Source organism: Macaca fascicularis, chromosome 13 (assembly GCF_037993035.2).
Source record: "Macaca fascicularis isolate 582-1 chromosome 13, T2T-MFA8v1.1".
Classification (NCBI taxonomy): Eukaryota; Metazoa; Chordata; class Mammalia; order Primates; family Cercopithecidae; genus Macaca; species Macaca fascicularis.
This window is the reverse complement of record NC_088387.1, coordinates 67,907,493-67,924,007: the sequence shown is the minus strand read 5'-3', so window position 1 is coordinate 67,924,007 and position 16,515 is coordinate 67,907,493. Positions and strand designations below refer to the sequence as shown.

The 16,515-nt window shown below is 36.6% G+C and overlaps 1 protein-coding gene across 2 annotated transcripts in view; it reads right to left on the bottom strand.

Moving 5' to 3' along the window:
- Nucleotides 1-16,515, bottom strand: part of PSME4 (proteasome activator subunit 4) — a 107,403-nt gene that overhangs the window by 70,628 nt on the left and 20,260 nt on the right. Inside the window, exons 2-8 of one of the 2 annotated variants that reach the window (XM_005575883.4) lie at nt 15,443-15,583; nt 14,731-14,847; nt 6,034-6,078; nt 3,144-3,293; nt 2,519-2,582; nt 1,828-1,902; nt 359-481 (exon numbers count right to left, since the gene is read on the bottom strand). In XM_005575883.4, the coding sequence (XP_005575940.1) occupies nt 359-481; nt 1,828-1,902; nt 2,519-2,582; nt 3,144-3,293; nt 6,034-6,078; nt 14,731-14,847; nt 15,443-15,583 (715 nt within the window). The remainder of the gene's footprint in view (nt 1-358; nt 482-1,827; nt 1,903-2,518; nt 2,583-3,143; nt 3,294-6,033; nt 6,079-14,730; nt 14,848-15,442; nt 15,584-16,515) is intronic. The other variant, XM_005575884.4, reaches the window with a different exon arrangement.

Below are 16,515 nucleotides of genomic sequence, written 5' to 3'. Positions count from 1 at the left end.
TAGCAGTGAGTAAGTAATGGAGTCTAAGCACACGCAAATCCCGAGTTGTAATCCTACCTTGGGAAAGTCTTTTGGGTTACAAGTCTGGTTCCCGGACAGTAAAAATGTGAGACAGTGCAAATCCCTCAAAACTCTAGATTTAGGACTCTATTTATAATGTCTATTGGTTAGGGAGATTTCAAAATGGTACCACTATATTCTGGATTTGATAAACATGAGCTTGCGACATCAGAAAATATCCAAGAATCACGTCACCAACCAAGCCACTGTTATCAACTTCTGTGACTATCCAGAATTTTTGTAAAGTTAACACGAAATAGGGGTAAACTATAGAAAACAAATATAATGTATTACAAACCATCATGGCGGTGATCCATATTACAGCATGTCCAATATCATAAGCATTTGTTAAAAATCTTGGGACTAACACTTGACTGCTTCCCACTGGGAGGTTCAAGCTTCTCAGAATTCTTGTAAATATCTTTTAAAAGAAAAAACAATAATTAAGGATATTTGCAGGTATCAAAATAATTCTTTAGTAAGTGCTGTATATTAGTGTTACTGAAGATATTCTCATTTTATCACAAGGGTTTTTAAGTGAAATTACATAGTATTTGGTAACTTGCTTTACTCTTTAAAAATTACATATAAATATCAACAGATGTGCTGTATGACACTCTGAGGTCACAGGCACAAGGACATAAAGCAGTTGTGTCCATGCATCCAAAGAACAGACAAAATGTGATTATTTATGGCTAAATATAAAAAGGCAAAAACACACATACTGTGACTAAACATGAAATATTTTGACTCCTTTCTTGTCCCAAATGCACGAATAGTTTTTCCTAAGCTCCTATTCCATGTCAAGCATGCACAACAGCACCAACCTAAATGCAAGTATCTTCTAGCAGATTGCTTTCCCTTTCAAAATTTTAATGGTGATTTGATTTTTCCCTAAGAATTTGTATTTTAGTCAATCACTTAACAACTATATTATAATAAAATTAAATTTATATTCCAAATCTATCATTACCAATAGGTAGGGGCCCAAAGGTGAGGAGAAACGATTTCTCTTCCTCAATTAGTTTCTAATGGCCAAACAAGAGAGGAAGACATCACAAGCAAAAGCAAACAGAGCATTTGCATTCAGCTGCTCCCCAGCTTTGCTCTAATGTAAGTGTGTGCATCAGAATCACCCAGCCCTACTGCAGCTCCACAGGTTATTCTACTGCAGGTGAAATAATACTGAAGATACACCTGGAATATCTAGCTTTATTTACTATAGGAAAATATATAATGTGACCTAAAAAGTGGGCAACACTGCAGAGGAGCAACCAAATACGATACACAAAATGCATTGGAAGGTACAAATGTACGATGCTCTTAATAATATACTTAGTACTTTCCAAATTAATTTTGATACTCATAGTTCATATCCTGCAAAAGAAAACACATTTATGATACCTTCATGTGGTCTAATTACCTTTAGAAAAGGTAATTGGACCCAGCCCTGTAAATCATTTGTATATGTGTTTACTAATGATCAAAGAAAATTTTATGTGCCACTTGGAATTGGCATAGAAAAAACATTTCTCCTTTATAACATAGAATTGTTGTCGGCGCTATTGTATTTATGTTCAAAATGTTCTTTTTTTCCCCCAGACAGAGTCTAGTTCTGTCACCCAGGCTGGAGTGCAGTAGTGCGATCTTGGCTCACTGCAACCTCGATCTCCTGGGTTCAAGCGATTCTCCTGCCTCAGCCTCCTGAGCAGCTGGGATTACAGGTGCCTACCATCATGACTGGCTTTCCCCCAAAATGTTAATTACCTTTGGTACATATGGATCCCAATCTATGTACCCTATATTATCTGTAGCCAATCGAGCAAAGAGATTTACTAGTTGCTGAAAGTAAACAAAAAGGACAAAGTTAATACATTTGTTGTTGTTGTTGTTTAAGTGTCATAGTCACACCCCTCCTCCATTTGTTCTTTTCAGCAATCATTAGTGCAATCAATTTAAATAGTTTATGACTTAGTTTTTTTTTTTAAAAAAAAACCTCCAAATGTAAATTGATTCACATCACACATTTAAAATCAGCTGCAGTTAAAATGCTCCTAAAAAGTAAAATGAGAAAGCACCATCCACAATGAATATAGAAAAGTTTAATCCAACAAATATGCTGAAAATATCCACTATACGTCCAGCACCATGACAGTACAGGTACCAAAGAAAACAAACAACAGGATCTTACATTTCATGCATTTTACAATACATGTGTATACTCCTAAATACTGATAAAACCAAAATAAATGTATACTTTTGTTAGAATACAACAAATAAAATAATATAAAATTGAGAAGGAACTGATCATACCAGGGCTAACAGCCAATCCTAAGGAACTTCAAGTTACTTACCAAATGATCTATTAATATTTATCTCCAAATTTAAAAAGTATGGGGGGGGTGGGGAAAGAAAAGAAAAGAAAAACAAAACTATAGGGGAAAAAAGGTATACTTACCCCCTCCCACTGTGGGAGATTTTGCACCGAAACCCAAAGGCCAATTAATTCATCAAACCAAAGTCTAAAAAAGAAAAATGTTGTTATGAATAGCAAGTGACTTTAAAGTAGTTCAATGCCAGGTATCCTTTGTATTTTTTATAATCTATTATTGTTACTGATAACTACATAACTAGAAAAAAATAATACTGAAGTTATAAACTTAATAAATAATGGAGTTTTTGTCTGAATATTCCTTTCATGATTTAAGAAATCTGATCTCACAAATTAAACTTCTGCTTCATTACTAAGTACTGTCCATTCTTATTTAACAATTGCTTTCAATTTTCTACTTCCTTTTCCCTGACTTTCTCCTTTTATCTGTTTTCCTTTTATTACCCCTTCTGGCAATTCTTTCTTTCTCTTAATTTCTTAAATTAAAGCCCTCATCTTATTTGGGTGTCATCTCTTTACTTTCAATCTTATAACTGTTTTAGCCTTAACACACTTCAAGTATAATAAACTTGAAGTACAATAATGGCTGAGTTTGCAAAAACGATTTTTCTACTTGTTATTGCTTTACTAGTTTCTATATGTGTATTTCCTGCTGTATTTTTAGAATTTGTCAAGATATGCATATACTTACTTAAAACCTTTATGATGAAGTTCTGGAGGAAGGGAGGTAGGAAGAAATATTTCAAAGTAAGTGATGGCCTTTTGCATGGTTACATCAAAAGGGCACATTAAAGGTCGCCATTCTTCTAGCATCTCAGCTGTGGCATCTGCTGGAAAATACCTAATAAAAAAAGAAGGTTTTCATGTATCTGATTATTGGCTAAAAGCTCTACAACAGCAATATATATAACTTACCAAAAGGCCGGGAGAGGAGGAGAATATATATCATAGGATGTAACACAGTATACAAATGTCCAAACTAACACACATTTTCACAATACTAAAATAAATTCCCCATTTGGGCGAGGTGTTCATGCCTGTAGTTCCAGAACTTTGGGAAGCCAAGGTCGATGGATCACCTGAGCCCAGGAGTTCAAGACCGGCTTGGGCAAAATGGCAAAACTCAGTCTTTACAAAAAATTAGCCAGACATGATGGCAGCACACACCTGTAGTCCCAGCTACTCAGAAAACTGGGGTTGGGAGATCACTAGAGCCCAGGAGATAGAGGCTGCAGTGAGCCAAGACTGCACCATTGCGCTCCAGCCTGGGCAAGAGTGAGACTCGTCTCAAAAAAATAAATAAATAAAATAAAATAAAATAAAATTCCCCATTATACTTGGCATAAAGTAAATTCTCCTCTTGTCTAAGGGAATTTTTCTAAACACTATAAAGTTGACAAAACTCAGATAAAATATGAGTTACTCAAGTAATCTACAAAAGTAAACAGGGTTTTTGTTTTACTTCCTTTGTGCTATGTAACAGCAATTGAAAAAAAATCCTGTCATAAAGAATCTAGTCTAAATAGGAAAAGGATTACCAGTAGATAAGAAAGAGAACATCAGCCCAGCAATCTCTAGGCATGTTGAATAAACCATTGACCTTCCTTGGAACACAGAGTCCTCCCCTATACAAGAGGACTAGATGATCTGGTCTACAGGCTGTGATATTCCATAACTGTAGGAAACAGGCAGGAGTGACCCTGGAGTAGATTTACAAAATTAAAATCCAAAGTGTGCGTATATACACAAAACAAAGGTAAATAAAGAGGATACATATATAACGGCTAAATACATCTTAACAGGCATTTTTCTTTTTTCTAAAGACAGAGTCTTACTATGTTGCCTAGGCTGGACCCAAACTCTTAAACTGAAGTGATCCTCCCACCTCAGCCTCCCAAGTAGCTGGTACTACAGGAGAGCACCACCGCATCCAGCCTTAAGAGCTTTAAAATACAAACAGCATATGAAAAATTCTGATTCTTTCCAAATAAGTTGGAAAACTTTTTCAAATAGACTTATAGGCTTGGCCCACACATCGTATTATTAATCCTATGATATCTTCATATACTTGTGTTAATTAAAATAATACTGCAATCTTCTATGTGAAAAATAAGATTATATTTCTAAGAATACTTCTGTTGAGTTCACAAAGCATTTATGTGTCAGGTCCTTGTGTAACAGATTGGAATTTTAAAAAAACCAAAAACAAACTATGCTCCACCTTCAAAGATCTCACATATCAAGGATCAATTCCCCTTAATAAGTTTTCTGAGTCAACTGTTAACACTGTAATCCAAAATGAAAACTTGGAGTTCTATGAATTACCTATGAGCCAGTAAGTATTGAAGTGATAATCTAGTTTCCAGTGAGGAAACACAGGCCAAGAGGGTAACTGCCTCACATAAAATGACACTGTTCATTGGTGCTTATGACTCAGGGTGAATCTTACGTCGCTTGAGAGACAGATATCTCATATTCCGCAAATACATTTGCCCAACATTGAGTAATACAGAAGGTCAGCAATAAATATCTGGTTTATTAAATATGTATTTAAGATGAATATTACAAGCATATAATACATGGCTTTTCATCAAAAAGGATTCACTGATTCCATACCATCTAAACAGTCTTAGAATAACTTGATAACAACAAAAAAAAGTTCAAGTACATAAAATTGAGCTTTAATTAAAATTAAAGATAATCGGCCGGGCACGGTGGCTCGCGCCTGTAATCCCAGCACTTTGGGAGGCCAAGGCGGGTGGATCACGAGGTCAGGAGATCGAGACCATCCTGGTTAACACGGTGAAACCCCGTCTCTACTAAAAATACAAAAAATTAGCCGGGCGAGGTGGCGGGCGCCTGTAGTCCCAGCTACTCAGGAGACTGGGGCAGGAGAATGGTGTGAACCTGGGAGGCGGAGCTTGCAGTGACCCCAGATCACGCCACTGCACTCCAGCCTGGGCGACAGAGCGAGACTCCGTCTCAAAAAAAAAAAAAATTAAAGATAACCAAAAAAATTAAAATTAAATTTTATTCACATTTATCTTTTAATCATATGAATATAGGATAACTGGCAGGGAGTGGTGGCTCACGCCTATAATCCCAATGTTTTGGGATGCCAAGGTGGGAGGACTCCTTGAGGCCAGGGGTTCAAGACCAGCCTGGGCAACACAGCAAGGTCCCACTCTCTACAAAAAATATTGAAATAAAAAGAAAAGAATATGGGATATTTAAATATTCTACAGAACATAGTTGACAAAAAAAGTTATGAACCACCTTATTGGCATTACTCATTTTTTATCTGAATAACAACAATACTCTAGGAAATGCTTCCAAATAAAGATGATTTTATGTAAAATACGGTATTCTTACTTTACAATGGATGACTTTAAAATTTCTAAATTTCTAAATGAAATCTGAGAAGTTCAGTTCACAAACTGGAAATGGTATGTTGTGCTTAGTGACTAACATCACAATGTCAGGAACGATTTATACTTTTCATTTCCTCTTCAAACCATACTAAAGATGTGGAAAAGCCCACAGAAACAACAAGAGGCTTTATAAATTGAGAAGCTACTTACGGTCGGCAGCTTTTCACGAGTGTTTTGAGAATATTTTCTACAGAACTGGGGGGGGAAAGCCATTTGATAATTAGATTGGTATATTTTAAGAACACATCTAATTCAATTAATAAATACCTCTGAGATAAGCTCATACATTCAGATATTATTTGTTTATATGTAATAACTAAGCCTTCCCTTTCATACAGACACACCTGCAAGGATTCACTACTTAAACTCCCTAATCTACTCTTTCCTTTGCCCTCATTTCGTTGTCTCTGGTATGAACTAAAGGGAAAAAATGTTACACTGGGAAAAGAACAAATTGTTTTCAGTCTTTACAAGGTAGGCAGCAATGACCATACACCATACTTATCAACACAGTGGCTTAACACTTCAAATAATTTTTACTAAAATACTTTTACATCAAAACACAAGCAGCAGACAGACCAAAATCTGGGTGTTTCCATCAGAAATTAGCTTTCACAACCAATTCATGAGTTCGATAACCCTCCAAGGCACTTCACGGCCAGCAACAATTATCAAAAAGAACAATAGCATCTCTTTGAGCGGATACTTATAAAGTTAGTCCAGTAACATTAAAAATTATAACTTACTTTACAACGTGTAGTTGCCTCAAGTGAATACAGGAGACCAACATAAAAATGTATGTATGAATTTATAATCAACATTTCTTTTTTAATAAAAAGGCCAACGTGTACTGGTTTAAACACATGACCAGAATGGAATATTTAAATATTTACTAGATCATAGTCAAGCAGTCAAATGCAAACAAACAATACAAACAATGGAGCACTAGGTAATTTTGAGCTGGAATTTAAAAATACATGTGTGACTACTTACAGTATGATATGTACAAGTAAAAATAAAATTCCCAAATCTCAAAAAAATGTATATATACATATATGGGAAAGGAGTAACTTTCAGGCAATGTCTCCACCTGATACTTTCTTATTAAGCTTTCTGAAATTCTTAAGTCCAGAAGTCTACCCAACTTCTCTGAAAGTTTAGGAACTAATCTGCAAAGAAATTCCAAGGAGTAACAGAAAGCAAACTAATCAAAAATAATCAATATATTATATAACCAAGAAAGGAAAACTATAATCTCATTACTTGGAGCAGTAGAAATCCTCTTTAATTTCAAAACTACTCAGAGAAAAATTAACTGAAGAGGCAACTAGGTTACAACTCACGAGATGACTTCTAAAATTAAAAAAAAAAAATACATGGCCAAAGGGCCATCAATAAGCACTGTCTCTGGTCAGGAGAGGGAGGTTCGCCTTTTTCTTATAAAAAGGCTAAGCATTTCAAAAACACAGTTCAGAGAACATTTAAGTTTGCCCAGCAAAAAAAAAAAAAACAGGGCAAACTTCTATCCAACTATGTTTAAAGCTCCCTGAAGACCACGGCTGTGATTTTTATTTCTGGGCATTTCCAAAGTGCTTATAAAAAGGCCATCTGCTCACATATATTTATACTTTTCTGTCTATTGATTTATAATAATAAACATTTTATATCAGAGTAACAAAAAGGACAGATCTTGGGTCTTCTTTTAGTTTAGATCGAAGAATCCCATTTAGCAACAAAGTATAGAATTAACAGCTAAGTAAGAGTCATCTAGTTTTAAACTAAATTGCTCAATTTAAATGCAGATTTTTAAAAGGTAATTCTAAAACTGTAAACTGTTTATCCATGAAAATGAGCATAAGATCCACAATTCTATCAGTCCTAATGTTCGTGTTCTCATTAACATTACATTTATTTTATTGGTTCTGCGCTACACAGAAAACCTGCTGTTTTCACTTAGGACCTTTGCTATACCAACATACTTTCGCATAATGTCATAAATGATTCTAGAAAGCAAGTCATAAAAGGCTGCAAAGCTACATGTTTTCTCCGGTTCCCTTCACGCTTCAGAAGAATAGGAAGTTAATTATAACACTTGATAGAGTCACTTCACTTATTAGAGGATTAGGGTATGTGGGAATGCAATTTAGTTACTCGAAATAAAGTCAATTTCAACCCCTTCTTATACATAAGGCCTGTACCATTGGATTTATGATGTTTATCCAGAAAAGGGTACAATCTCTCTAACCTGTGATATCTGTATAGTGACCTTTTGTGATTCTTGTAATCTCTCAAGATGAAAGGAACAATGTTTCTGTTTAAAAATAAAATAAAAGGTTAAGGCTAGATGCTACTAGACTACATTTCACTAATTTTTAGAGGGAGTGAATAATCACTAAATACTTTCCAACTGTTGGAAATGTATAATATTAAAGTGATAACAATTCAAAACACTTTTTTCTTTTTTTTAAATCAAAAGGGATCTACAGAGTGACTAAGCTTTGGATGGGTTTTCTTATACCCTTTCCTCTTTAAAAAGATACGTTAGGTTGAAAAATATGTTAGGTTGAAAAAGAAAGCCACAGTAGAGCATATAATGGTTTACAGTTTGGGCTTAGAGTCAGACGGATCTGAATTTGAGTATCAGTTCTGCTACTTCCTAGTTGTATTATAGCTGTTTTCTCATCAATATGAGCAATAATACCTACCTCTCATAAAGCTGTTACAAAAATAAATGAGATAATGTATAGAATGCAGGTATATGGCCCAGAATTAAGGATAATAAATGTTATCTATTATTTCATACTTAGCCATAATAAATTGTATCCTCAATTTCCTTAAAAATTAAAATTTTGTGCTTATTTTGCTCTTACATTGATTCTACTGCCTCTGAGTAGCTACTAATTTATGACTTAAGGAAATCACAACAAAATAGGAAACTCCTCCCCAACTGCCACCCTATTATTAAGGGTAGAAAGTGAGTCCTTGTCCCAGTTCTTAAGCTCTTGTTCCAGTTTCAACCAATGATTCTGTGTGAATTTTCCTCTCTGGACCTTGATTTCCTTATGATGCCATTAATAAAGTAAATGTTAAATATTAGCAGATAAGCCTGAGGAAAACCAATAGTCTTAGCCTCCAGTTACTGAGACAGTGAACTCATATAAACTTGGAGGTTTATGCCTCCTGCCTCCTTGGCCTTATCAGGACAATATTCACTTCTAAACCAGGGAAAAGTATAGCAAATGAAATACTGAAGATGAGAGTAAACTAGACTGCTCATAGCCAGAAGTACTTGCAGCTTCACTTGACAGTTCTTGAACTAAAATTTAACTTCAGAATAATATTTGCTTTTTCATAAATGAACTGGTTAACTGTAACGATGGACTATTCTGTATATCTGACTTCATCCCTTCATAATTTAATGGTAACTGCTTATACAGTATTTGTTTTTCTTAAACCTGTGCCAAACACTCATCTAGTTTTACTTGCCTTCTCTAAATCCAAACAAATCCACCGTTAGACATTATCCATCTCATATCTAATCTTCAAAATCTAATATTGCTCACTTAAACTAGTAAGTAGTCATTTTTCATAGCCACTTCACTCAAAATTAGGGCCAAGATAATTTCACCATAAAGAAAGGTATAAATAGGCCAGGTGCGGTGGCTCACACCTGTGGTCAGGTGTTCAAGACCAGCCTGGCCAACATGATGAAACCCCATCTCTACTACAAATACAAAAAATTAGCTGGATTTGGTGGTGCACACCTGTAATCCCAGCTACTCAGGAGGCTGAGGCAGGAAAATCACTTGAACCTGGGAGGCAGAGGTTGCAGTGAGCCCAGATTGTGCCACTGCACCCCAGCCTGGGCAACAAGAGCAAAAAAAACTCCATCTCAAAAAAAAAAAAAAAAGTATAAATAGTAAGTACAACATTATCCTTACTGATGTGCATTAGCATTGACTTTTCATTAAAATTACTTTTAAAAAGTATACCTTTATGGCAAGTGTTAAGAAATTGTAATAACTCTTACCACTCACATAAAAAGAGCATGCATAATTGTTTTAAATGACAATAAGCCTGATCAACTTGAACTTGAACTATTTTTTAAATTTGCTTTTAAAAGATCAGTTTTTAAAGAAAGAACATTGTAGCACAGAAACAACTTTTGTGAGAAACACTTTCCAAAACATTAATAAAATCTGGTAAAAAAATTTTTTTTTTGAGATGGGAGTCTGGCTCTGTCGCCCAGGCTGGAGTACAGTGGGATGATCTTAGCTCAACGCAGCCTCTGCCTCCCGGGTTCCAGCGATTCTCCCGCCTCAGCCTCCTGGGTAGCTGGGATTACAGGAATGCGCCATCACACTAGGCTAATTTTTGTATTTTTAGTAGAGATGGGGTTTCACCATGTTGGCCAGGCTGGTCTTGAACTCCCGACCTCAGGTGATCCATCTACCTCAGCCTCCCAAAGTGCTAGGATTACAGGCGTGAGCCACCATACCCAGCCGAATTTTGCTAAAATTTTAAATTTCCAAATAAAAGAATATTTTTAAAAATAAATAGGATGGTCTTCAAATACATTAAAAAATAATTGTAAATACCATATTAATAATCATGGTTTACAATCATAAAATCTTTTAAATTTCAACAGGTTTTAGGAGAAATTCTTCTCATCATTTGATTATCATATTAAATTTTGTAGCTAGAGATCATCCATGAGCTGCTGGTAGTAATTTAAACTCCTAAGTATGGCCACATGTGCCAAGAAACCCCAAACAGAGGTCTGGAAAATGTCGTTTCCATGTGGTAAGGGTGGGGAGCTGAGGACAAAGGATTTAACTGTATCTTAAAGAGCACCAATTCAAATAGCTCTTTAATGACTCAATAGAGAAACAAATGCCATAAACAAATACCAGAAAAAGAAAATATCAAATTTCTCCAGAGGCAGATTAATATGAAAAAAATGAAAATATAATACTATATGATACCCTTAGAACAATACATGTAAAAGAGAATAGATACTTTTAAAAATAAATTTTAAAAAGTAGTAAACAAGTTATGTAGGCCCAAGCTACTCATGATGCAAATATGAAAACCTTTATAACCACCCACAAAAACCAAATTAGTGGTAATAATACTAAATAAATGTATACACATAGCAATTGAAATATGAATTGTTTGTGCCCATTTGTAAAAGCGATCTATGCATAATTCTCCCACATTTTGTGAGGAGCAACACCATTAGTGTGTTGCCTATGATATAACTTGCAATATGCTAGTCAAAGTAAGTGTATGGGATATTGTTTTATAAAATAAAACCATGTCCATAAGATTCAAAAGCTTCATTTATAAAGTAAATAATAATTCTTATATCACTAACAATTAGTTCACACTCATCTCCTTTCCAGTTTTACTTCTTCTATTGCATAAAAAACACTACCAATTCTTTCTCCAGTAAAAAGTAGACTGAGATGGGGATAAAGAGACTAAAAAGGGTCTTTTGCCCTAGAGGCAAAAAGACAGACAGAAAGCTAGAAGGAGGAAGTAAGGAAGAAAAGAAAAGAGGGAAACAAGGATACAAAAAGGGATGGAGAGAGGATGGAAAAGGTAAAGAGGAAGGGAAGAGAGGGAAGTTGATAATCTTTGCTTCAAACAATAGAACTAGCTTTTAAAATCATGTTGAAATACATGCCACCACCCTAAGCAGCAATTTCAATAAGGACAAAAACATAAGGCACATAAGTTTAAAATTTGAAAGACAGTTAACAAATTAAGCAATCTTTCACTTTTGATTATAAAAATAGCATTCTAAAAATAGTATGAACACATGTAGTCAGCCGACAAAACTGTTTCAAAATGTGGCAGAATATATCTAAGATGAAAAAATTCAAAATTGTCACAGTGTAGGTAATGAGTATAGGTAGGTTATATGATTTATAAATTTTATTTTAGAATAATTACAATTACAAAATGAAATGCTGAGTCTGTTAAGAGTTGAGAGTCAGTGCCGTGTTTCAGTCACAACGTGTCTTCAAAAGATCAAGAATAGTCATGGTAAAACTTTTAAGGACAAGGATGATGTGACACTTTAGGAAGAGACATGGTAAACATAATCAATAAGCACTGACTGACCAATATTAATAGAAAATTTCCAGACAAACAGCTCTTATCACTGAAGAGGAAAGCCATGGATATTTATTAATGACCACACAGGACTTTAAAAGCAGCATGTGCCTTTGCAAAGGTAGACCTTTAAGGCAGGAAAGTAGGACGCTTGGTTATAAAGCAGCGAATAAGAGGGCATACTAAAGAACAGGGTATCACTGAAGAAACTGCCTTATCTCCTCCTTTCATTTACAAAATACTTTCAGAAGCAGCCAAAATTATCAGCAAGAAAAACCTCAGAAGGATAACTGATCTGAACACAGTTCAAAGGTCCCTGAGATCTATGAAATGGTGAGGCCTGTCTATGGCCATTAACACCCTGAATGTGCCCAATCTCATCTGAAATGGTGAAGCCAGTAAGAAATTCCCTGACCTCTCATTTAAAGAAGACTCAGTCAAACCATTATAGATCACGGTCCCTGTGGCAAAAATAACACCCAAAAGGAATCTTTACAAACAAAGCTTTTGTATTCAATTCTGAGTTTTCTTAATAAATATTGGGGCTGGGTGTAGTGGCTCAAGCCTGTAATCCCAGCACTTTGGGAGGCCAAAGCAGGAGGATCTCCTGAGCCCAGGAGTTCAAGACTAACCTGGGCAACACAGTGAGACCCCGTCTCTACAAATAAAAAGTTTTAAAAATTAGCCGGGCATGGTGGCACATGCCTGTGGTCCCAGCTTCTCAGGAGGCTGAGGCGGGAAGACTGCTTGAGCCCAGGAGGTCAAGGCTGTGGTGATGCAAGATCTTGCCACTGCACTCCAGCCTGGGCAACAGAGCAACCCTGAAAAAGGAAGGAAGGAAGGAATGTAGAGAGGAAGGGAGGGAGGGAAGAAAACATAACAAATACTGGTAAAAACATACTTGCACAATGTACTACTCTATTTCATGATAAAATTTGCATTTTTATGGTTGAAATGAGTTTCCTTGTTTTAACACATGAAACTTGCAAGAAATAAATGACTTCTAACCACTTTACTTGTCCCAAACTGTCCAAAAACCAATTAGGACCTAAGTTGAAGATCATGTTTTACCTCCTCCATTTACACCATTTCACATTTGCCATCTGCACTCATTTTCAAAAAATTCTATGGTAAGGGACAAAGACTGTTGACCTAAGTAAAGGCTGAGGGCTAATCATAGATTACATGAATTTAACAAGAAATAATGAAATAATGTAGACATGCCTAAGACTGAGAGAGAAAACCGCAGAAGTCTTTAAAGACTTAATTTACAAAAAAGAAAAAGGAAATTAATACAGGCATAGAGAATGGTGCTCTTCAAGAAATAAGTACACAGGCCGGGCGCGGTGGCTCACGCCTATAAACCCAGCGCTTTGGGAGGCCGAGGCGGGCGGATCACAAGGTCAGGAGAGCGACACCATCTTGGCTAACATGGTGAAACCCTGTCTCTACTAAAAATACAAAAAAATTAGCCGGGCGTGGTAGCGGATGCCTGTAGTCCCAGCTGTGCGGGAGGCTGAGGCAGGAGAACGGCGTGAACGTGGGAGGCGGAGCTTGCAGTGAGCCGAGATCACGGCACTGCACTCCAGCCTGAGCGACAGAGCGAGACTCTGTCTCAAAAAATAAAAGAAAAAGAAAAAGAAATGAGTATATATGACAAATGACTCTAGACAATGAGAAAAAACAGCTAGCTATTAAAACCTGAATAGGCGGTAGGGCGCAGTGGCTCATGCCTGAAATCCCAGCACTTTGGGAGGCCGAGGTGGGCGGATCACGAGGTCAGGAGATTGAGACCATCCTGGCTAACACGGTCAAACCCCTCTCTACTAAAAATACAAAAACAATTAGCTGGGCGTGGTGGTGGGCTCCTGTAGTCTTAGCTGCTGGGGAGGCTGAGGTAGGAGAATGGCATGAACCCGGGAGGCGGAGCTTGCAGTGAGCTGAGATGACGCCATTGCACTCCAGCCTGGGCAATAGAGCGAGACTCCGTCTCAAAACAAAACAAAACAAACAAACAAACAAAAAAGAAAACACTGAAGAGGCCGGGCATGGTGGCTCATGCCTGTAATCCCAGGACTTTGGGAGGCCAAGAGAGGCAGATCACCTGAGGTCAGGAGTTTGAGACCAGAGTGGCCAAAATGGCGAAACCCCATCTCTACTAAAAATACAAACATTAGCTGGGAATGGTGGTGCACGCCTGTAATCCCAGCTGCTCCTGAGGTTGAGGCACGAGAATCACTTAAACCTGGGAGGCGGAGGTTGCAGTGAGCTGAGATTGTGCCACTGCACTCCAGCCTGAGCAACAGAGGGAGATCCTGTCTCAGAAAAAAGAAGAATGATAAGCCAAACATGCTAAAACTGAGAAAATTTAAAGCTAGACTACAATTGGATAGAAATGATACCTATCAGTCAAGTATGAAATCACTATTAACCAAAAAAAGGCAGATGCTATTTTATTATATAAACTCAGAATAAAATATAAAACCAAAAATTAGGTCTCCAAGAGGCAGGCTGTAGATGGAAGAAGTCAATGATCTGCAAGAGAGATGCAGCTTCAGATACAGTTTATAGAGGGCAATGAATTGCTTCAGGAGTCAAATTACATAGAAATATGCACATTAAAATATCTGCTTGTTTCTTTCAAACAACCCAGTATTTTTCAATCATGATCACCCCCTAAAAGACCCCAAGTACTCCCAAATAAGTATTTTAAATGGAAACACTTACTTAGGAAACCAATTTAATCCTAGGTGCTCTGTCTTGGAATATAATATTCTTTCTACCATGTCATAAAGTGGTCTCCAGGGTAACTCCAAATCATCTCTTGAAAGAAGTTCCTTTTTCCTAAAAAGTAAAATAAAACAAATACCTACGTGTGCATGTGTGCACAGATGTGTGTATACCACAAATACTACACAGGGACAGTTAAATATTGCTGCTCATCACAGTGGGTTTTGCTATTCCCCATCCACGGCCACTCACTAGCAGAACATAAGAATAATGCACCCAATTCTTGCTGCTGCTCAAACCTCAAAGAGTTCCAGATAAAAGAGGGCATTTAAATTTGTGTCACCATCACTGTAGATGAATTTCATGTTTTCCCACACTATGGAATATTTGTTTCCAGCATTGAGCTGGATGCTTCAGGGTAAGCAAAAGAAATCTATAATATTTGTCTTGTTTTCTTGAGGGACTTAACAACCTATGAAAGGGGAAATTCAATGGGTGCTAGAGAAAAGACCACGTCATGGAAGAGATGCAATTTTAACTAAAAGGTTAATTAACACATTTGATGAAACTAAAGATAATGTTTTTTGCAATCAATTTCCAAATTGGCAACTTGAGACTTGGTCTTCTTACCAAAAGGACTTAGTCCTCATTCCCTAAAACCCTGAAGAAACAAACAAACCTTAACGGAAACCACTGGAAATAGACTTACTTTAACAAGTTGATCAAAAGGCGGGCAAATCCCTGCATCATGCTGATTTCCAGTTTTGGAATTGATACCAGCTCATACAATAACTTAATAAAAAGAACATGATCTTCTTTGCTAAATTTTCTCCCATAAAGTCGAATATATCTGCAAGAGAAAAACAGATATACCCTTTAAAAATAGGTATAATGATACACCCATGTTCAATGCAGCATTATCCATAGAAGCCAAGATGTAGATGCAACCTGAATGGCCACAGAAGGATGAATGGATAAGGAAAATGTGGCATATGCAATACAATGGATTGTCTTTTTTTTTTTTTTTTTTTTTTTTAACATTTCATGGAAAACATTTTATTGGTTTTCTGGATAGAAACGGGAATTTATTTGCCAGGAAGAATGATCCCATCATACTTCAGCTAGAACCAGTGGATGAGGATGATTCAGTCTTAAAAAAGAAGGAAATCCAGGCATAAGCTACAACATGGATGAACCATAAGTGAAATAAGCCAGTCACAAAAGACAAATACCGTGTAGGTATCTAAAGTAATCAAACTCATAGAAACAGAAAGTAGAATAGTTGCTGCCAGGGGGTGGGAGGAGGGGGAAATGGAGAGCTGTTATTCAATGGGTATAGTTTCAGTCACGTAAAATAAAAAATTGTACAACAATGTATATATGGTTAACAACACTGCATTGTACACTTAATTAAGATAAACTTGATATTTATTTTTAATGACAATTTTTTAAAACAGGTGTGGTAACAATTTCAAATGTCTTTGATGGTTAAGTATTTTATATCTATTCTCACTGTTATGCAGTAAAGAATTATTCTGTACTTTAATCAAGAGATTACCAGGCCAGGCAAAGCAGCTCATGCCTGTAATCCCAGCACTTTGAGAGGCTAAAGTGGAAGGATCGCTTGAACCCTGGAGTTCAAGACCAGCCTGGGCAACATGGCAAAACCCAATCTCCACAACAAATACAAAATATTAGCCAGGCATGATGGCGTGCACCTGTGGTCCCAGTTACTCGGGTTGGGGGAGGGCTGAGGTGGGAGGATCACTGGAGCCCAGGAAG